Source organism: Lutjanus erythropterus, chromosome 7 (genome assembly GCF_056507025.1).
Source record: "Lutjanus erythropterus isolate fLutEry1 chromosome 7, fLutEry1.hap2, whole genome shotgun sequence".
Lineage (NCBI taxonomy): Eukaryota > Metazoa > Chordata > Actinopteri > Lutjaniformes > Lutjanidae > Lutjanus > Lutjanus erythropterus.
The window spans coordinates 26,410,988-26,434,603 of record NC_139323.1 but is presented as its reverse complement, the minus strand read 5'-3'; the positions used below and the strand labels follow the sequence as shown (position 1 = coordinate 26,434,603).

At 39.2% G+C, this 23,616-nt stretch overlaps 1 protein-coding gene across 4 annotated transcripts in view; it reads left to right on the top strand.

Moving 5' to 3' along the window:
• ttll7 (tubulin tyrosine ligase-like family, member 7) overlaps positions 1-23,616 on the top strand; it is a 105,356-nt gene continuing 81,740 nt past the window's right edge. For all 4 annotated transcript variants that reach the window (XM_084723339.1, XM_084723340.1, XM_084723342.1 and 1 more), the window contains exons 1-6: positions 1-251; positions 8,791-9,168; positions 10,531-10,662; positions 15,825-15,946; positions 19,095-19,162; positions 20,769-20,927. In XM_084723339.1, coding sequence (XP_084579465.1) covers positions 9,144-9,168; positions 10,531-10,662; positions 15,825-15,946; positions 19,095-19,162; positions 20,769-20,927 — 506 coding nt within the window. In that variant the 5' untranslated portion in view covers positions 1-251; positions 8,791-9,143. The remainder of the gene's footprint in view (positions 252-8,790; positions 9,169-10,530; positions 10,663-15,824; positions 15,947-19,094; positions 19,163-20,768; positions 20,928-23,616) is intronic.

The window sequence follows — 23,616 nt, the reverse complement described above, 5'->3', positions numbered from 1 at the left end:
TCCAGCACTCATAGCACACAAGAGGTCTTCAAGATACTGATTTTTTTTTGTGTCTGTCAACCAACGTCAGTCTTAAGTAGTAACGCCATTACATTCTATAAACACTGTTATAGTCTTGAAAATACTGTTGGGACTGGGCGGTTTCTCTGGAAAGACCCCAGTGTTAATAACGTTAATAACGTGTCGTGAATCTGTGTCGTTCGGATGAGACCAGCAGAAGAGCTGCACTGCCAGTGCCTGGAATAAATAAGGTAACGCTAACGGGCTACTTCGCTTTCGCCTCTCCATCCCTTGCTAGGTAGTGCGGCTAAGCTAACTGTAGAGTAGCCCAGGGTCATTGTGTTTCCCTTGAATTATAAGACGTTATCTCATTCAGGGACTTGTTATTTAATTTTGAAGCAACGTTGAATGAAAACGCCCTCATTCGCAGGGCAGTTTAATGTTAACGTTGCTGTAACTGTGCATTTGATGGTTGCAACTTAACGCTTATGGTAGCTCTAACTGAATAGCAACACAGATTGTTCCCCTGTTTGATCATTGCACCTGACCTGTACAAGTGGCTAGCAACCTTACGTTAGCTACTGTTTGCTAGCAACTAATAGCAATAATGCACCTGCTAAGGCTTTCTGACATAAATGTGTGAGCGCAACAATTTCCTGAAAAACCCTGATATCCAAGATATTACATGTGAGATTTAAGACCAGTTTATGCTAATCCTGAAAAGATCTGTAAAAGGGGATGGCCTGCTATCCTTCCAGTGATCTGGAAGATACCATATTGACTGCTATGCTGTGACATGCATAGGTCCCCTCGCTGCTCTTTTGATAGCATAGCATCTTAGCTCATTTTAGCTTTGCAAATACCCTTAAGAAATCTGTCTTGGCATGCAAGCTTTGGATGCTCAGAGCATGGTTAATTACATAAAGGATGTGGTGCTTGTTTGAAGAGCCATTTGATTTAGTGTAGTCTGTTTGTAGCCCAGTGTGCCACTTAGAGACCACATGCTGATAGAGCACCCTGTAGATGACCATTCCCAACAGAGCAGATGGATTACATAATAATAAAAGCATAACATATGAGTTCTGCATGGCATCCTGCCTTCTGGACATATCCCAGAGATAAGGCTATTAAGACGGATATGATATGTGTAATCTTTTACTTTCATGCAGGCTACAGTTGGCATCCTAAAGGTTTTGGATTAATACAGGATATTTGTTGCAGTATTGCACCTACAATATTTAAGTGATTAGGCTTGGTTGCTATTTGACACCTCTAAGGTGAGAAAAGACCATAAATGCAGGTTGGTTTCGTCTATTTGCACACTCCAAAGACTGGACTTTTACATTGTTTATCACATTTCCATTTTGAAAATTAAATGCAATATGTTCAACAGTTTTTGACAAAATACTGTAAGCCCTGAAGTCCTTTATAATGTGTTTAAATTCTCTTATATCTAAAGACCATTGCTCTGTTTTCTGACTGTATACAATATACTGAAACCCAGTCTTACCTGGCAAGGATTACATATGAATTTATAGCAAAGTGTCTGATTTACAGTTGAACTCATATTCAAAGGTGTTGATGATATACTTCTATACATAAAGCTGCAACAGTGCAGTGCTTTTGAACACTTTTGCACACATTGAAACAACTATCTAAGTTATTTGCCATTCTTTACCAAAAGTAAGGTCAGGCAAGATTGTAGTTAACATAAATGTTTAATAGCATTTTTAAGACAGTGACTGAATTGTACATCTGACATTTTGTATGTGTTTCTGTAGATTTTCTCCGATAAAGCTAAGCTTAACACTCAGCTGTTTGTTGGTGTATTTCAGTACCCCGTGGGCTGATGGCTCCCACACTTGTTCCTCCTCGTATCTGGAAGAAGGCACGAAGCCAGAGTTGGGTCACTGGTTCGAGCTAATTTTAGAACTGCTGGCAATTCTAAACCAACTACTTTCCTGTGAGAGAAGTCCGCAAACTCAGCTATCACTTTTCCCTGGGAAGACAATGTTGTGGTAGGGGCCAAATAGACAATGATAGAAGCAGAAACAGTTTTTACAAAAGGGATTTTGCAAGTGTACTATATGTTTTAGACCTTGAAGATGCGCAGAATTACTTTGTCATTGTGCCTTTTAAGTGTAAGAAAATATCCAGTGAAAAGGTTATACTATTTATATGACAAGAGGTCCATTTTCTAACAAAAACAAAAAAAACTCTTTTGTTTACATTTGCTTTTCAGTCAAGCATGTGTAATAGTAGGCCCACAACATGCCTCAATTCTTAGCCAGTGTCTCTGCCCTTTGAAATGGTTATACATTCCCTGAGGTCCCGGCAGTGCTGTAATGGCAAGACCGGGGATATTGCATACAGAAAAGAACTTGTGTCTGTAAATCCTGCACTTTCAGCACAATATGAAGCTAAGTGGTGATTCCCCAAGCCTCTCTATTGATTCTGTTTTTTGACGACTGCTTTCAAGTTTCATGTAAGGCAGGGAGAACATAAAACAAATCCCTCAGGGATGTACTGTTTGTTGTTGAAGGGACTGTAATAGGTGTGACACCACTTGTCATGAATAAACAGTCTACTGCTTTGGTTCAGTTTTTCCTTTGGCGCACTTCTTGTGAAAGTATTTTCGCTGTCTTTTTGGATTTGGTTTTGATATAAAAGGGGGTATCATATTTTTGAAGTGCCATTTCCTTATGATAGTTGGATAATATCTGTGTGAATATCTGTGAGTTTTGAACTAGGAACACTTTACGTCTTGACATTGTTTCACTAAATGTTTGTGATGTAGACTAAATGTTGCATACAAGATATATATGTTCTTGAGAAATATCGTACCATAACGTGACACACACACATTAACACACAAGGGGAAAACTGCATAACAATGCTCTGGAAGACAGACATGCATTTGTCATGCATTTAGAGCCTGTGAAACAGAGAGTGGTGCAGCTGAGCAGCATGAAGAGCTGACTTCTTACAATGAAGCCTTTCTGTGTGGTGTGTGGCAGAGGGGAAGTGCATGAGCTCAGCATCCATAGGAGTTCTCCCCATTCATTTCAGCTCTGTGGTGATGGCCCTCTGGCTCTCTCTGTTGGAGAAAAACTGTCATTGCATCAGAGGATTAACAGTACAGTCTAGTTTGTCGAGGGGATTTAGTTAAGATTTTGTTGTTAATACTTCACTGAGGGATTAGTGGTGATCATTCCAGCGGTAGAATGTATTGTTAAATAGAATGTATTGTTAAATAATGTAAGTAAAGTCTGAACCTAATTTTATTCAAATTTTGAGTTCCTTAAAATCAGACAAAAAGTAAACAGATGATTGATAGAAACTACAAAATGGGGAAAAAAACATCTAAGGGCACAGCTCAGAGATGCTGCAGAATAATACAGTATAGTATATATGACTGCAGTTAATGGAATAAATAGTACCTAACAGTGTTAAGCTTCTTTCATAACCATACCATTTTTTTACACATTCAACATTTGCAATAACTTTTAAATCACAATTTTCAACAACAAACATGTTTTCTTACATGGAGAACAAGACTTGTAGGCCAGAGCATCTGTGTAGCATGATAGTACTTCAGTATAATGCTGTTTATCACACATTTTTGCTTTATCCAAAAATTGCAGCTTCTGTGATTTGGATATTACACTGGGCCATATTGTGATTTCAACAATATTTTTAACAATATATTAATTGTGCACCCCTATTCCAGAGGATGGTAAAGTCCAAAAGTCATTATTAATTGAAAAATGATGGATGTAATACTTGCCAAAGTTCACAACATGTTTTTATCTAATGCAGTATTCTTCTTCAATCCATATTTGTTGATGTTTAGCCTTTGAAAAACATCATTTTCACTGTGGTAAAAAAATAATTTAAAAAATTCTGTTTTCACTTGCTGCACACAAAAGGAGGCATACCTGCATTAACAGGGTGGGTAAGCAACAATCACAGCACCGTAAATCACTCTATAAGTCACTTTATTCAAATTGTATTCAAAAGGACTCTTTTTTTAATTTCATGGTAATGACATCACAATATGTAGAGGCTTCAAATGTAAAAAAAATAACAAGTGGTATTCTACTAAGCATACATTATCTGGAGTGTCTCTTTTTAAAGTTGTTATCTTTTCCGACTGATTAGACAGGAAATCTTAAATGTACTGAAGCCATAGGAAGGATATAACATGTGACATTGGTCACTGAACTCAGTTCAAGCCTGTTTTACAACAGGATGTCCTGCTCACGTCCCTCTATCTGTCAATGATTACAGTCACTTTAATCTGTTGTCTGCTTACATTGAAGTCTCACTCTTATCATGTGAATGCAAGAAAAACTGGATCATCTTGTGGTTGATAACCACCACAAACACCAAGATAAAAAAGCAAAACACGACAGAGCCGTTTTTGCCAGTTCATCCATCATTGCAATAAATGCCTCAACTGTGACCTTATGGTGGTCAGTCAAACAAACATAGATAGAAATCTGTGTTGACATTTTACACTCAGAGGCATGAGGAAATACATTTAATCACATCATCAGATATTTGAAAACAGATTTTCTGTTTTTGAATGTGCATCTTTTTAGTTATTTTTGTAGCATGTAAGGCAAGGCCAGACAAGGCAAGTTTATTTGTATGGCAGATTTTAACATCAAGTCAATTCAAACATAAAATGCATCAAGACAAAAGCCACAGATGTGGGTTAATGAAAGGCAGAGAAAAACAGAAGGCTGCAACTAACAGTTATTTTCATTACTCATCAATCTGTTGATCATTTTCTCAATTAATTGATTAGTTGTTTGACCCATAAAATTTCAGAAAATTGTGAAAAATGCTGTCACTGTTTCCCAGAGCCCAACGTGATGTCCTCAAATGTCTTGTTCTGTCCACAACCAAAACATAATCACTTCACTGTCATAGAGGCATAAAGAAACCTAAAACATTCACATTTGAGAAGCTGAAATCAGAGTTGAGTTGGACAGAGTTGGAGATTTTTTCTTAAAAAAAAAAAAAACACTCAAAATTATTAGTCAATTATCAAAATAGTTGGAGATTAATTTAATAGCTGAAAACATATTGATTAACAGACTAATCGTACCAGCTCAGTGACTTAAAAGTTTTGAGTGCAAGTTTCACTGAAAAATATTAGCACTTTGAAATTGAAAGTAAGAAACAACGTGGGTGTTAACACTATTTAATATGGTTAATATTGGGATAAATAGCAACATTAAAACTTGTATTTAATTTAGACTGTGTACTGTTGCTGAAAACAATTAAGACACTGATACTCAGTGTTGATGAAACACAAAAAGAGCAATGAATAATTCTTTAAATTACGAAGATTAATTGTTCTGCAATACTGTGCAGAATAATTAGGAATAACATTGCAGCAATGTATTACGATTACGTATCAGTGATTACTTGCATTAGAGTATGCATGTGTGTTCTTGTTGTATGTGTGTGTGTTTGTAGGTGTTTAGTTGCTTCATATATGCCCAACCCCCTCACCCTGTTCTCCTGAGGGTTTACACGACACCAAGGTCCAGTGCTCCTCCTATAGAGACAGTGTGCCCTGGCTCCTGTACAGAGAACCAGTACACCACTGGGAGGAGGGGGCAGGTTGTCATCGGCACGGCTTGCCTCACTTTATCACTGTGACTCTTTGTTGTTGCTCTCCCTCCTCTGCACTGATCTCATTCCAGTCTCTGTCCTCCCCAGGATCAATGTCTTGTGCTTACCACAGGCAGACCAAGAGGCTGACAGTGAAGACTACTGAGTGATCAAGTAATGCGATTGGATTGTTTCCCCATTCTAATTTGTCCAGGGGATGCTGATCGAATCGATAGGATTGCTTTTCAAGTCAGCGTGTTTGCATATTTTCTGATGTGTGTACGTGTACACTAAAGATGTGTGTTTGTGTGTGTATAGTAAACCTTGGTAAATAGGAAAAGGGCTTTTCAGTGTATTCTCACCACTAGAGGCCACTGTTGATCTCTTTATGAAATACAAAAGATTCACCATAAGCCAGTGTACTGTAGATGTAGCTGGTGTGTATTACCCTGTGATTTATAGTTCTTGTGATTATATCTGTCACTATACTTCATGGACTTGATAACCTCAATTTTTGAAGTTTTTTGATCAGAATTTTCTTTTTCTTTTCAGCTATAGGAAGAGGCTGAGCAGGAAGTGATTTTGCATGCGTGCAATATCATGTATGTCATGAATCATTCCAAAAACGTTATTATAATTGTAAAGAGGAAGTCTTCGGAGGAAACTGTTCCTAAACTTTTTGGCTTATGGCACCTGAAATGGTTTCTTGCGACCTTAAGGGACCAGTGTGTAAAATTTAGTGGCATCTACCAAAGAGTGTTCAGATTGTAAGAATTGGCCTCACTCTTGTATTCCAAGTGTGTAGGAGAACCTATGGTCAGGGCTCAACAATACAGATTTCCCACTCTCCTGGGGCAAAGAAGTGAGTGGTAATAACAAACTTAAAACTATTAAAACTATTAAGCTACTTTAATTGTTACCGTAATTTGTCATGCAAAATGACAGAAAATGCTCTTTTCACTCTCTCAGATATGGAAATTTTCCACTTTTCTTTATCATATTAAACTGGATGTCTTTGGGTTTTAAAAAGACAAACTGAGCCTTTTTTTTTACCGTTTTCTGACATTTTAGTGATGATGCAGCACTAGATTCAATCTTAGTCTTTCTTATTTAATAACTGCTAATAAAACAGTATATACAGGGGCAAGTAAAAATTGGCTTTGGGCAAGTAGATTTCAGGCAAGAAGATTTCTAACCCACTTATCCAGTTGGGCAAGTGAAAAGTGAAACTCTGATGCTGGCTGCAAAACTCAGAAAAAACACAGAAGGCTGTATCTAGAGCCTCTGTTGACAACAACAGCTCATTTTAAGGAAACAGAAATTATTTTCAGGTGATTGTATATGAATGAAATCACACTTATGAATATTATGTTGCATTTCTGCTATATTCTGCCAGTAAATCCCTGTAAGTCTCACATGCTGGACCCTTAATGGGCTATTCATTTTCTTAACTTGGAAAATCATGAAATAAAGAGTTTTATGCCTGGAACCAAACACACCAACGATAAAATGAATTGTGACCAGAAAACATTTGATTCAGATTAAAAACCAGATTGGAAAACAGAATAAAAAGGCAAAGGTACACGACTCTGTACATAATTATTTTAAGAGTGAAAGAACTACTCACCCCATAAACCACAGAGAATGACAGTGCCTCTTTAATTTAAGTTTTGTCATCATTATAGGGTTTATATTGTTAACAACATTGCTGTAATATGTTGGAGTTTGTGTTGTGTGTATATAAATTATATTCAGTGCAGCACAATGGCATTATTAGTATGACATATGTTAGCTACCTAACTAGCCAGCCTGCAAGCAGAACTACCCAATCATGTGGGTGGTAAACATTTCCATGGTAAGAGGCTGTTACACTTCGATTGTGGGTAGTGTAGTGCTTCTCTGTTTATTGTGAATATAACATATTTTTCTTTAAACAAGGTTAATATCACACAGACCTGTGGCTTCTACTGGAACATATACCATTATTTCACAGTCTCATAGCTCATATTAAGTCTACACTGGATGGTTACGACATTATGACTAATTATCTAAATCCTCTGTTCAGAATATGAATGAGATCTATACTAGAATTTTATACTTTGATACAATACTTGTAGAGCCTATAAAATATACTAAGTACCTCTTTTGATACCATGGAAAAAATCCTTGGCACACAAAATAGGATATATTTATTTCTTTTTTAAAATTCACAACTTGCACACAGTGCTGGTACAGAAAAAAGTCTCCTATGCTGCAAGCCAAATTTCAGGCAGGAAAATAAAGACTAAACTGACTTGAGGTCTTAAATGAGCATGTCGATCTAATCTTTTGTCATCGCTTCAGTACTTTGGATACTATTGAGTGTTAGCATTGCATTGTTTTAAACGTGGTATTGAAAAAGTATTAGTATTAGTATTGATACTTTTGACAACTTTAGAGCCCACAGTGACAACTTGCAAACCTCACACAAAGAAGACAGACTCAACCACAGTCTGTTCTTGCTGTGAGGCAACAATGCTAACCACTGAGTCACTTAGTTGTCCCAGCCAACAAAAAATTAAATGCGACAGGACATCTCAACAATGGTGTGTTGCATCCAAAAGTGGTTTGAAGACACACTCTCAGACCACAGCCAGACAATAACAGGATTTGGCTGATGACTGGTGTTAATTTCCCACACTGTTCATAGCCCGCAGCATCCTTTTAACAAACCACTGTAAAGATGCCATCTGTTTGAATGAAGTGACCTCTCAGCCATACAGTGAAACCCAGCTGGCACAAACATGAGACACAACGAGATGCTGCAAACCCGTTACTCGACAGCCACATTAATATTTCACAGTGGTTTCATGGAATACCAATTAGTGCAGTGGACATCACATAGCTTTAGATTATTTCATTAGTAGTACTGCAATGTCAGAACTGAACAGAGTTCTCACTGGACTGGTAGGCTGAGTGTCAGGTTGACTGATGTAGCCTGTGATAGGCCTTTGTGCCGTGCTGTTTCTGCTGCTTTACATCAAAAGCATGTCCAATGCTCTCCAGTCCAGTGAGAAAATACACACCGATCCACAGCGTACTCTGTAGTCACCCTCTGAGCAGTCATCCCACTACTACTACTGTTTTGCAGCTGTAAAGTATCTTTTTTCTTCTCCTCCACAGGCATTCCTATCCATCCCTCTGTCCACCCCCCTCCCTTCCTATCTCCTCTTGGGGCTGTAAATAAGCTGGGGCTGTGTAGACCCTTGAGAGGCCTTCCCCCATCCCACTCTTCCCCCCTGCCTACTCAGACTCTGCTGCTGCTCTTTATGCTGCTGAAAAGCGCCGGGGAGATGCTCAGATGATCCATCGGGCCATCCTCAACCACATCGTCCACACTGCCCAAGACAGGGAAGACTAACTAGTGCGAGTGCGAGAGAGCCCTTGGAGGGTGCTGTGAGTACCCTGCGAGGCCCACCCGCCCGCCAAGCCTGGCAGAACGCTTGGCTTGCCCCTCCACTCCTCCAGCCCCTGAGATGCCCTCCCCTCCCAATGAAGGAGGTGAGTAAGAGAGGTCCAACTCTCTCAGGACTGACAGGGTTATTCTGTTAGATGCTGTAAACACACACAAACACACACACACGGCCACCTGCTAATATACACAGAGGTGGCAAAAGTACCCTGTTCTTTACTCTAACAGAAGTACAGATACTTGTGTAAAAAAGGACTAGTAAAAGTAGAAGTACTGATTCAACTTCTTTACTCAAGTAAAAGTAAAAAAGTACAAGCTCTGAAATGTACTCAAAGTATAAAAGTAAAAGGTGGCCCTCTGAAAAACATTTCTACCGGCTGTTTCTGTGCAAAGCTAACTGAACATCACCTATGCTCCGGTAGGTCCCCCCTCTTATGTCTGTTTCATCTTGTTATATCTTTTTTATCTTGATACGTTGTTTTTGTCCTGTTGTGTCTTTGACTGAATTTTTAGTGTTGTTATGTCTTCTCCGTCTTGTTACATGTAATACATTGTCTGTCATTTTGTCTTTTTTGTCTTTTATGAAGTTTTCTTTTTCTTTTTCATCTTGTTAATTGTATTACATTGTTTTTTATCTTTTATGTATTTCTCGCTTTTTTTTGTCTAGTTACTACTTTTTCACCTTGTTAAGTTGTTTTAAGTCATTGTTTTTTTTTTTTTGTCCTGTTATGTTTATCACATTGTTTTTCATCTTGTTGCATCTTTTTTGTCTCGTTATTGACTTTATTGTCTTGTTATGTAATTTTTGTCTTGTTACATCTGTTGTGCATGATATGCCCTAATAGATACACCAAGGAATTGTTTTCTCTATGTGTTGTCGTCCCATCCATTTAGGCTGAAATCAGTCTTGATGTTGTGAAGGCAGCGTGCATCACTCAAATGCATTAAACTAAAGTAACAGGTCTGTTTTGAAATTGCAAGGAGAAGAAAGTATAGATACTTGTGTTAAAATGTGAGGCGTAAAAAGTTGTCAGAAAAATAAATACACCAGTAAGGTACAAACACATGAAAAATCTACTAAAGTACAGTAGCAGAGTATTTGTACTTAGTTACTTCCTACCTCTGCTTATACAGCATGTACTTGCCTGCCTACTCATCAGTATTATTCTCTCCAGGATAGACCCACAGACCCACACTCTCGCTCTCTCTCTCTCTCACACACACACATACACACACACACACACAAATTATGATAAAAGGATCATGATGCATGCAGCTATAACAAACTAGACGCCTAATTCATTTACACCCTATAGCCCCATAAACAAACCCCACTAAATCCCCTGCAGAAATGGAAATGGAAAATATATTAGAGTGCTCCTGCTCTCTCACAGTCTGGAGCACAAGCTGTGACTGTATCTAGCTTTCTTATATGCTGTCTCCTCCTCCAGAGGATCAAGGAGCGTCCCCCGTGAACGGGCCATCTGTGGGCTCCTACCAGAGCAGTGGGAAGAGGAAGGTGCGCACCAAAAAGAAGAAAGGCACTATTACCGCCAATGTCGCTGGCACCAAATATGAGATTGGTACGGTAAACTATTATTAATGATATTAAAATACTTTTGAGATTACAGCAATGTCAGCAACACCTAACACTGTTCATTAAAGATTTTAGACACGATTAAAAACAGGCCTGAAAATAAGTTAAAACAGGCACATTCACTACAGAAATGTCAGTCTGCAAAGCTAAGATATCTTTTGATCAAAGAGTTCATCTTAATGGAGAAGCTAGTGTGGAGTGAAAAGCAGCTTTCTTTGAGGTGGCTGATGAAATCCTTTCATGATAAACATTATCCTAGTATTGATGTTTTTTGTTGGAACATATGCCTGAAATGGTTCAGTAGCATTGTATGTGGTTGTAGTTTCAGTTGTAGTATTGGTATAACTTCAGGCATTCCTTTTTTCTCACATATTACTTACATTGACATGCTGGATGCACTATTAACATTTAAGCTGGGAAAAGTAGGCAAAGTTCAATAATAACCTATAAAGGGTAACTTTTATTTTTCAACCTGGAGTCTATATTCCTGTGCCTTTGTGTGTAGGTGACAAATGAGCACAACAATTTGTGAAATTGGTCCGCTTTTGATGGCGATGCTGCAGCTGGCAGAAGCAAAACTGAGCTACAGCCTAATACCTTGGGCCAACTGCACTATGTCACATTAAGTCCACTAAAAGTTCTTGTTTTGCCACTGACAGACTCAGTTTGTTATTATAACTGTCTGACTACATTATTGAAAGGATCCATACAGAGATTATTTTAAGAGTAAGACATGATTTGCTTAACCACACACAGGTGTTTTATTTCTCTCACCAAAGTAACCAGATTCCTTTTGCAAGACTATCATTTTAACAGTGTTATCTTCATTCAAACTCAACAGAATCAAAATGAAACTTGCCAAAAATGTAATGGTTCCTCTTTCCACTATTCCCACAACCACCAAGTTTGGTTTGGTCCAAATAAACCCTTAATTCACAGAGTTAGGTGTGAAAATATTCTGGCTCTATAGGCCATTTCTCCCAGCTGCTTCTCTGATATCCGAGCTCCCTCTTGCTCCTCTCCATCTAAGGCTGTGAATTAATTAATAACAGTTTTGCAAAGGGAGTGTGGTTAGTGTAGCAAAAACAATAAAACAGCTGTTTGTAGTTAAACAAAGCATATCTTAATCTAAATGCACTCAAGGCATCTGACGCTTGCATTTTGAAGTGCGTCTATTGTTTTAACTGTCAGAAGATGTACTACAAGCATTATGAGGGTCATCAAACTGCCTTGACGCTCCCACTCAAACCTTGTTTCGATTTTGGAGTGTCAAATGAGGACCAAAGCTGCAGCTGTCTGTCTGTTTGTACAGAGCTGGAAGGAATGAAAAAGGCATTAACATGAGAAGTGGGTCCTGACAGGGCTGCAGCACCTAAAACCAGGTAAGGGAGAGAGAGGGAGGGACATATGTAAACTAAAGACAATTATTATTATTATTATTTTTTAACTCAAAAGCCCTTTTGTGTACTTTGAAATACTCCAAAGCCCTGTGCTAATTAATCAGAAATAATTACGAAGGAGGAGAGAAAGGCAGCAGACAGAGAGGGCGGAAGCGTGTGTGTGAAGTGTCAACATAAAATAAAAACTTTTTTCATCATGAATCTAAATGTTAATGTAGAGTTCTGTGGTTTATACACTGAAGACTGGAGTCAGAATTATATTGACACCCAGACAAACAGACCCCCTCCTCCTCCATGAAATGTTTGCCACTGGACTGCATTATTCTAAATTATAATGAACTGAGCTGTTCAGATGCTGTCTCTCCCTCTTCATCTCCTCTGTGTATGTTGCTGTCTGCTATAGTGTAAAGCATTCTCGCTGATCTAAATTGTCAGAGTGAAACTGATGTAAATTACCCTGGCTGCCATAATACAGAAACATGAATATTGTGCACCATTTAGTCTGGCCTCAAAAAAGGTGAGAATTTTTTTCCCCTCAGAGGACAATAGTTTATTAAGTAAATAAATTATTACTAATGATAGTACTAAAGAAACAGATATAGACGTATAAATAGCACCCTTTTCCCAAAATACTGCTGGTTCTGTCGTGTTGGCATTTCAAATGTGATGCCTGATCTGATGAGCTGCAGTGGGCCTTACCTCTATTTAAAAAAAGGGGTATCTCTGTAGCGTTCCTTTCTCTAAAATTGTCACACACTTATAATTACAATCAGAGCCTGTCAGTGGCAAAAACAAGCACTTTCAGGCTGGAGCCATATGTGTATTTTACATGGTGCACATCCGTAGAAATTAGTGCTGTGCATACACGAACCCATGATTGAACAGCATGCAGTATATCTCTGGCTGTAGTGGACTTAATGTGATGGTGCGTTTTAGCTCAGTTTTGCTTCTGTCCCCCAGTACTGGGCCAATTTCAAAAATTGTCGTCCCCATTAGTAACATTAGTAACACAAGAACATGGTAATAAAGATTCCAGATTAAAAAATACCAAAGTTACCCTTTAATCCTAATAAAATTCAAATGATCTGAGAAAAAACTAGGCTTCTGCTCCCTCTCTTGGCTCTTTTTTCAGGCTTTAGAAAATCTAGCCTGTGATGGGAGACTTTGGCCAATTGGAGGTCGGTAAGACAGCTGATTACTGAGTGTCACTCCCAAAACGGCAGTATTTGATGACCTGGGAATGAGACTCAATAATCAACCATCTTTCTCCAGAACCTTTAATGGACACACAGTAAAAGATTATTGGTCTTGTCTGGTAAGCTAACTTTATATCTGATATAGCTACATTGTTTATGTAGTAAAATACAGCCTCAGATTCCAATCTCTGTACACAGTGAACTGCATATTAATTTTGGATACAGCTCTCAGTGTGGCTCTGTTGGTCCCTCCAAAACACTACAAATCCAATCATACTGTCGTCTCAACAATAAAATCTAATTTGCTGTGGTGGATTGTTTGAAGGAGACTGTAGTTATTTAATGTCTTAAATTAAACCTAATAGAGTTGCTGTGCAGCCTAACAGTTCACACAGAGACAGCTCGAGCCTTACATACATACATAAATCTTTATTGAGGTAATTTAACTTGGCAGCGAGGCTTTTTTGAGAGGGGCCAAAAGAGCACAGTAAGCACTCCTCACATGTTCAGTATATTGTGTGGCAGCACAGCTCTCAGGGGTGAACTACAACCTATGAAACTAAGGAGTCAGCAGCAGCAAGTAGAAGTTGGGGGCTGGCGGGATCCTGTAGGTAGATGGGAGTCTAGCTGTGAGTCAGTTTGCTCGCTGTGACGAGACCCTCACAGTGGCCATTCTGAGGGTAGTGCAGGGGCTATTTTGAAGGGAAATTAACAGTAAGGACCAGATGGATGGCTCATTTTTGCTGTTACCTTTTTTGCAGCTGTCTTTTTTTGTTTCAGAATTGATAGTATTACAGGTAAAGGTTAAAGGTCAGGGAATATGCTGTTGGAAATTTGCTTTACACCCACTGAGAAGGGAATGTAAAGGCTGGCTGTTTGGTCAGATGTGTAAGAAAGGATTGATTATAGCTTTGCACTCTAGCTAGGTGTAAGCATAGGCCTGTTGTGTTATAAACCCTCCGTGTTCCAGTTAGCAAAACACTGTTAGCCTCCTCCAGTGTTAACCGATGGATGACGTTACATCGGAAACACCTTTTTCCCATTCAAGTGCCATCATGCAACATTAGGCAAGCCTTCTCCAGGTTTGTGAAGGCTTTCATAAAATTAATTAATACCTCTTTTCGTTAGGGCATATGAATTTTTCATTACTCACTGAATAATGAATTGTTGTCAGATTAATGTTCAAATGGACTTGCCACCTATCTCTCATACTGTGGGGTTTCCAGTGGGATTTGAATGCATTACAGACAATTAATTTATCTTTTTGAAGAGAGGCATTACGATTGGCTGCTCTGCAACCAGTCCATGAATGGTAAATATTGCTGTGGGCTTTTTGATCTATCATCTCCTGGACTCTCTCTTAATGTATGCAAAAACAGAATTTAAGCCTAGCAAAATGTCTTGCTCTCATATGTTGTTTTGTCATCATCAATATGGCTACTAAAAATCTGTGTTAACAGTTTATTTAAAAGTCCAGTCTGAAAGATTTTATGGAGATTTATTGGAAGAATATGGCATAAATTGAATAAAATATTCAGTATGTGTTCATTAGTGTTTAATCACCTGACTATAAGAATTGTTGTGTTTTTGTTACCTTAGAATGAGCTATTTATTTCTACAGAAGGTGTGGGGCCTCTTCCAGGGAGGCCAACATGTTGCACCCCCAAGTGTCTACAGTAGTCGGGTGACATGGTAGCTCAGGTGGGAGAGCATTTGCCTCATGTACTGAGCCTGAGTCCTCTGCAGCAGCTGTGGGTTTGAGTCCCACCTACAGTCTTTTGCTGCATTTCATCCTCCCTCTTTCCTATCCCCACTTAAGCTGTACTATCAAAGCCCATAAAGTATTTAAGAAAAAAAAAATTCTACAGTAGCCCAGAACCATTGACTGTAAATAAAGATGGACACCACGACACCACTTCCGTCCACTGTACAAAAATGGAGACAAAATAACCCAGAAACAGGTTCTGCTATCTTGAACTGATGATGTCATTTGGAGCCAGAGTCTGCACAGTAGTGATCAGGGATGGAGCCACTGTATCGAGGTCAAATGTCAAATGGCAGGACAGCTCAATTGCAAGCAGGTCTCAGCTTTCAATAATGATGTGAAACCCCCTCTTATAGCATCAAATAACAAATTAGAACAAAATGGATTTTAAAAAATGATCACTTGAACGTGCATTAGCAGGATAAGAACTATCTTAAATTAGAGAAACCGTCTTTGGGACAAAATGTATTTGATATCCTTTAGTTTGGGAGAGTTTATGACCTATAGTGCACTCACCAGAGGGCAATCAAGATTTTTGGGGAGCTATTTTGTTGTCTATCTTCATATACGCTACGTCAGTAGCCAGAACAGACAAACCAAACACTGGCTCTAGAGAAATCCTTTCACATTTTGGAACCCAAATGCTTGGAAGGGGCGAGTAAGATGAGGTGTTTACAATCTGCAAGCTCACTGCAGATGCCACCAAATTCTACACACTGGTCCTTTAAATGAATACATAGCTAACTCTGTTAATTAAATATCATCTAATGCGAGTGTTTTTCCCCAGTTCGTATAGTCATCAATGAGATGGACTTCATCAAGACCCGGGATGAAGACGAGACTGCCAACCTCATCTGGAATGACTCGGCCGTGCAGCATGAGAAAATCGCTGAGCTCAGGAATTATCAGGTACAGTGCATGGCTGCCATGTCAAGTCAGCACACCTTGTATGGTAGCCTAGAGGTTAGAGAAGAAAGCTTAAGAATGAGGGTGTCAGATCCAATTGCTGCAGTGAACAGGAAAATCTGGATCTTAACCTTTACAGTATGCTCCAATAAAGCCGCTCAGTGGCCAGCAGCCAGAGACCATGATACTGATTGGCTGCCAGTAGCGCTAACTGGAAATGAAAAGTCTTGAGGAGCAAATCTGAGAGAGATCATATGTGTTCAGCGGGCTTTGAAGGTAAACCGAATGTTAAAACCAAAATAACCTGCCTCTAATACTGTATTGGTAAGGTGAGGAGGGATTTACCCCAAGGATTCCTTAAAAGAAAAGGTGAAAGAGATGCCTCTGAAATTAAATAGTGCTGTGCAGCAGAAGAAAGGGATTTAAAGGATGAAATGAACATGACAGTTACTTTAACTCTCCTGTGCTCTGAGAATTTTTATTTAAATGATTTTCCTGTACAGAAAACCAAATCCCCTCCTTCGAATACTCCTTTAGCTTTAAACATGACATGGTTTTCTGCAGATTCTTTGAATTTATTAGAACACAAAGCATTATTAGATTGCTTTTACACTCTTACAGAGTGAACGAACCACAGAACCACAATGTTTCAAGGCCTTCTCCAAGCCTTTAAATATTTTGCACTTAAATGTGATTAAATCTCAATTGTAACAATTGTATTGGAAGAACAACAATTACACCCTAAATTAATCCCTGTTACCATTTATCACAGTTATTGTGGCATATACACAACGTGAGGACAACAAAGTAAGATTCAGCATTAACCATGGCCCTATGGCCTTTGGCAACAAAGAGTTGCTCAGTAAATAACGCAACAATATTATATATATTATAATAAATATTCCATGTCAGAGGCTCCCTGAGGCCACCAGTTTGATAGCAATAATGCAACCCTTCACCAGCACAATTTTACAATTTCACAAAGAAGAAAAAATGTAAAACGAAATAGAAAATAAAATTTAGGAGTGAATCAATTGAAGCAGGAGCGTAAGTGCCTACAATCAGACACATCTAAGGATGTAATGTGCTGCAGAAACAGTGCCTTCAGCAAACACCACATGACAATTAATAGAACAAGTGGATAACACAAGTGTCACAGTTAAGGAAGGCTGTGTTAAGTTGTATTAAATTGCCTTTTCTGTATTGTTTTTACATAAATTTACATTTGAGCCACCAAAAATGTACTTCGGCCACCAAATTAAGGAGTTTGATGGCCTGTAGGGCCAATGCTTAACAATATTAGCAACTATCCCTCCAAAGCCACACATATATTATTGCTGGCTAACCTCAGCAGTGAGCATGTGCCCTCTGCTTACAAAGTGGTTTGTCAATAATTAAGAAAATGAATTCCCTTTTTATAATTAAATAAATAAATAGCTGACTTTGTGACACTGCAGTTCAAATAAGAATAATTAAAACAACACAATGAAGAGTTTTTAAAGTTTCTTATTCTCATTGCCACAATACTTGTTTATTCCTTACTCACAGTTACATCAGTCTACAGGAAGTATCATATGTGCACACAGTTTTATATAAAATGGAACAGTTTTCATTAAAACTATGGCTTGTGCTTTTGAATGTTTGAACACCACCATGCCTTACAGTACAGTTTTTCTACCCATCACGTGTGGTAGCAGAGGAATAGGTAAAGGAAAAAATTAAGAAAAAAGAGATTAGAGCACATGGAAAGATGGCTGTATGTAGAGAAATTTGGAACAGATGGAGTCAGGAAAAGCCATGGAAATGGAGAAATATTCATATTAAATATAGTAAATATCAGACTGAAATAAAACAGAGCAGAAAGAAAGGAAAAAATGAAGATGGACAGAAGGCTGAATCTGCCCATTTGCTTTTCTGCAGACCCTGGGAGGTAAGAAAGAGACAGCAAATAGGATAGATGGATGGGCAGAGTGAGAGGAAACAGCAGAGCTTACATAGACACTGATGGGAAGATTGACAGGTAGACTGACAAGTTGTGAGCAGCGGGGGGTGGGGGGTCAGGTTTCAGATGTCACTGGTGATGTTGACAAGACGGGCCTAAACAACAAGGGTTGTTCTGAGCTCTGTGTACTAGTCTGAATGATCTTACCTCTGTTTGACCTCCCTGTCCTGCAGAGTGAACTTGCTGCTGCTGCTCTGAGCGTTACCCATCCATCTTCTGGCATGCTTATTTGATTAGACTGGGCACTAATGATTGATTAAATCACAAGCAAATAAGAGTATGGCTTGTTAGGACAGGGGCAGCAAGAGTTCAGCTAAATAGAGTGAATATTACAAGTACTGTAACAGCTTAACATGTAGCAATGCGGCTAATGTTTCACATGGAACTGGTGATTTGCTGTCAATTGTTTTCACTTGCTCTTGCGTGCTGCTGTGGTGTTTCATGAGATAATTTCTCAGTAGAAAAGTAGAAGTCCCTCAACAATTGGTTTTGATTTCCCCTCACAAGCCACGCCGTCTCGCGGCATTGGCATAATTGTGCAATCTCTTCCGAATCCCTAATTACGTCTGTCTCGTTTGGATAATAATCACGGGATCCTTTTACACTCTGCGTTCTTTTTCTCCCCCTCTCCTCTCTTTTTCTCCCTCTTTTAATTTTTCCTTTTTTCCGTTTAGTGATGTACTGTGAGAGTTTGCTGTCAAGTTTCAGTTCATACGAGCCTAATTAACGCCCCTGTTCAGGCTCATTTGGTCAAAGAATACAGAAAACCCAGAGTTTTTCCTGTACCCCCCACCCCCCTTTCGGCGCATTCAAAGCAATTCATTCAACTGTCACTGCAGGAGCTTGCGATGCAGAACCAATTACCTCGGCCCCTCGGAGTTGAGATTGATCGTTTTTTTTTTTTCTCGCCTCTTCCCTCCCCAACCTTTAAATAGTATAAAAAAACCCACGGTAAACTAAATAAGGGTTGAGAAAGGTCTCAGCGTCACCTTTTTGTTTTGAGTCCGTAATTGGGCATAAATGTCAGAACATTGTAAGCTCACTTCAGGTTGCTGCCTTTAATGTGCTCATTTTTATGAAGGGGTGGGGGTGGAATTGAGTGGCGTAATGGCCCTAACAACATTATTATGTCTGCCTGTCCCTCTGCAGAGAATTAACCATTTCCCTGGCATGGGCGAAATCTGCCGGAAAGACTGCCTAGCAAGAAACATGTCCAAGTAAGTTTTCTGTCTGTCTTAACAGATAAAATGACAGGACTTTGGTTCGGTTGCAGATGTGCAAAAACAGTATTTCAAAGTTTAGTGTTGAGCCAGCTGGCACTCTGTGAAGTTACAACTGGGTACACACAAGCCAAGTAAGTAGAAGACACTGCTGTGAAAGCACAAACTTATTTTAACTGTAATAAAGTACTTTATACTTTGAAAAAATACGAGTACAAGACTCCACATGAATGTAAAAGCAGGATGTAAAATTAACAGTTTTGTCCACTGGCCAAATGATGAGTGAATGTTAAATTTTGACCAAGCACACAAATTACTATTATTTTTAAGGCTGGTGAGTGAAGCAAATCTACCAGCCACTTCCTTATTATCACCAATTACCAGCATTTGGCAGGTGGTAATTTTGAGCCCTGTCTAAAAGTGTAAATTTTTGTGACTATGGCTGTTCCGTTACTAACACCAGAATAGAAAAATGCCTCCAGTACAGCCTAAAATGCAGAATCAGGTATCTGTAAGTATGCAAGTCAATGTCAATCCCACCTAATGTATGAACCCCCACATGGCGACCTGCTACTTCCCAGTAATGTCCCGTATGCCACATTTTATGGTCAGTGGACAAGAGAAACACCTGCTTCATCTCAGCATCAGATCGTGTTGCAAAGTCTGTGTTATTGCTGCCTGCTCGTGGTAAGCAGAATTTCTCTGGCGTCTGTGTCAGGAGGAGGAAGAATCCGGTAGATCCTGTAGTTCCCAGCCAGACTTTCTCAAGGAGATGCTGGCCAGAGTTTACACTAGACTTCTTTATTGATGGCCAGTATGGCTGTAAATATTCCAATATTCCAGCCATATAGAACAACTTCTGGACGTATGTTTTCTGTAGCCATATAAGCTCATTTCTTTGTCCGTTCCTCATATGGACATATAGGGAATGTGATCTTATCACAAAATAAGAGGTCAATTCAAAAATGTTTCATTCATTTTTATGTGCAGCATACAGCAATCCTCAGAGATTTACTTGGGTAATTTTTATATATACTATTTTTATTTGAGATATTTTGTATGATCCATTTGGCATATTTACCGCTGGCCATTTTAGCAGTTTATATTTTCATCTGCCAGACAACTTCATGTGACACAAGCAAAAAGCTGGCATATAGCAGCTAAGGTAAACCCTGCTGCTGGTGCTGTCTTGGTGGAGTGAAGGCAGATGCCATAAACCTGACTGACTGATCAATGGTACCATGAGTAGAAAGTGTATATATTGTACATAATCTCTGTTATTGAACTGTGACCATAGACGCTCTTATTTCAGTCTTAATGTCCTATTTGGTTTGTTTGCGTGGGGATCTGCAGTAAAAGCCGGAGCAGATCTTTTTAGTTGTCTTTCTTTTGTGATTGTGAACTGAATTGGACTGAACTATTTTAGGGTTTTGGGGAAAACAAAATGGAGTCTTTACTGAGTGGATTGACTTCTGATTTTTATTTAATGTATTGGTATCTGATTGGTGCTCTGTATCAGTCAATAAAAAAAGTTCAGGTACTGGAAAGGAAAAAAAAAATCCAGCTGTCACCTTTCACACACACCCTTTCTTTGTTTCTCCAGAATGATCAAATGCCAGCCTCAAGAGTACAGCTTCATACCCAAAACCTGGATCTTCCCCGCCGAGTACACTCAGTTCCAGAACTATGTCAAGGAGCTACGCAGAAAACGCAAGCAGAAGACCTTTATCGTCAAACCTGCCAATGGCGCCATGGGTCACGGGTAGGTGAAAGGCTAGCAATTGCCCAGACCAATCGTGACGCACTGTCTATTTGAGTGAGAGAGGGCAAGAATGAGAAGGAGAGAGTGACTGAAGCTGAGGACAGGAAGCAGGAGAGAGTGAGTGAGTGAGTGGAGGAGGAAATTAGTAGTAGAGCAAATAGAGGACAAGCACAACAAAACAAGGCAATAAGAGGTTTGTGACCCTGACACAGGTGTCTATGGAAATAGTATTATAGCTTGGACCAGATTGAGTATTTGAGCTGAGAGGGTGTGGTGAATCTCATTGTTGGCCTCATTGTCCTCGATGGTCACACTCTCCATAAATCAGAGGTTATCGCTGCCAGTGGAGGACACACACACGCTCAGACATACACATGCACACATGGTCCCTGGCAGTTACTGTAGTTCCTTCCCTGAAGGTCTCTGCATGTGATTATTGGATTCCTTTATGAGGCACCATCAGCAGACACCAGTTAGACTAGAAAATGGACCAAGATGGCTGCTGCAGGGGGGGACTCTGTCTCTCAATAGCATCTCTTTATCAAAAGATGAGCAGGCTGTGGTACCTGAATACATATTTCATACTGTTGGGTGAAAACCTATCTCATGTTGTGTTGTCACATCTGTGGTATGTTTTCACTGTTATGAAGTATTTAGAGAATCAGCACCAAACCCTGTTTTTTATTGAACTGCAAGCATGGTGACTCTTCCTCTCTACATTGACCATTTTTTTAGGTACACTTGTGGTTTCTTAAGTAATCAAATGTAAAATTCCTGCTTTGCTGACGCTCTTGCAGCCATTTCAGAGAAGTGTTGATTTGTGAGTAATTTTTGAGTCCGTAGTGAGCAGTAGTGCTGCAACTATTATTTTCATTATCAATTAAACTGCTGATATTTTAACAATTAATGGACTAATCATGTGGTCTATAAATGTCATAAAATTATGAAAAAATCCGCTTCACAACTTCCCAGAGCCCAAAGTGACTGCTTTTTCCAAAACCCAAAGACTCTTCATTTACTATCATCATTAAATCTTTACATTTCAGACGCTGAAACCAGCAAATTGGTTATAAAAATAATTGGCAACTAATTTTCTTTCGACTGATTAATTGACTTATCGTTGCAGCTCTAGTGAGAAGTGTTGTATTTGGCATTCTCTTATAATGTAGCACCAATATTCTGTTTCCCCAGTGTGTGTAAATAGGAACTGACAAAACATTTCAAACCAAAATTTACTAAAGAGACAGTGTCAGAAAAAAACGGAACATTATAAGCCTGGGTGAGCGTGGGGCTGGTATTGATTTCAAAGCTTCTTTCCTTTGGGAAGAGCCTGTTGAGCTGATTTGGTCATCTAGTAGGAAAGCTCCCTGGCTTTAGGAGGAGGTCCAGGTACCACTGACTGTCTGGGAGGAGATCCTGGGGCAGAGCCAGAACACCCTGGAGGAACGACATCTCCATCCCAAGGGGAGTTGATGTAAATTAGGAAGCTCCCTGGGGACATTTTGGCTTCTCTACTCAGTCATTTACCATCACAACACTGAAGGATAAATGGCTCAAAATGAATGGAAGCAACGATCCAGTTAATATTCCAGCAGTGTTCACCAATACCATTATCCTAAGTTTTGTCTAAAGCTGATTTTAATGTTCTGTGTGTAAGCCAGGCCAACTTATTTGGCACCCAGAACAGATTTATCTTCAGCTATGATGTGCCCTGTGTGGAGGTCAAAGATAAGTGAAAATGCCAAGTGGTTCAAGTTCAAAGATCCCAGTGTAGTTGGTTTTACAAATAATGCAGTTTCATAAGATAAAATATAAGCTAGAAGAAAGGCCAAACCAAACTTAAAATTATGATTTGGCTAAAATACAGGGTTCACTGAAAATAATTTGTTTTTGCTTTGCACATTGCACACGGCTCTCTTGAGTACTTAAAACCACTCAGATTGCTAAACATTTATTAATTATTCTTTTTGACTTCTCATTCTATGAAAATGTGATCCCTGAAATGCATATGTGAAGAAATACTTCAGAGTGCATTCATCACTGGCACCAATAGGTGGGGATATTGAAGTACAAATAGCTCAGTGTGCTTCACCTCTCCCTCTAATTCTCTTTGAATTTGTCCTTTCTGGTATAATGTGAGCATTACTTATAACTCCATGCTGCACTAAGCCCTTATTTATTAAAGAATAAAAGGCAGCAAAGGCTGAATTATTACAATACATTAAGAATATGAAAGATGATGAGTTTAGCTCGTCCACTCAACGGCGGGCGGCTCACGAGATTAGATTTTTCTGTATTTTTTGTGCATGGTGTGACGCGGCAGGAAATTAAGTTATATCTACCCCCTGTAATTTATTTTTCCGTCGGCCGACTAAATGAAGTTATTGTTTGTGTCTGAAGCGCAGCTTGTTATAAGGGAAACAAAATAAAAGCGCGTGCAGGGCTTAAAAAGGCGAGATCCCCTCCGGTGCCAAATTAAATAGGCAGGGGAGAGTGGGCCGTGATTATCTGACACCACAGCTCATCAATCATGTCGTCTTCTCCTCAGCTACTCCTCCTCGACTAACTAACACCGTTAACCCTGTCCTCATCATTCAGCTTGCTGTCTGCCTGTTAGATGGGCCCCTCACATCGTCGGTCAGGCTCTCATCAACTTCTCCCTGTTCTTTTCTGTTCAAGCACTGTGATA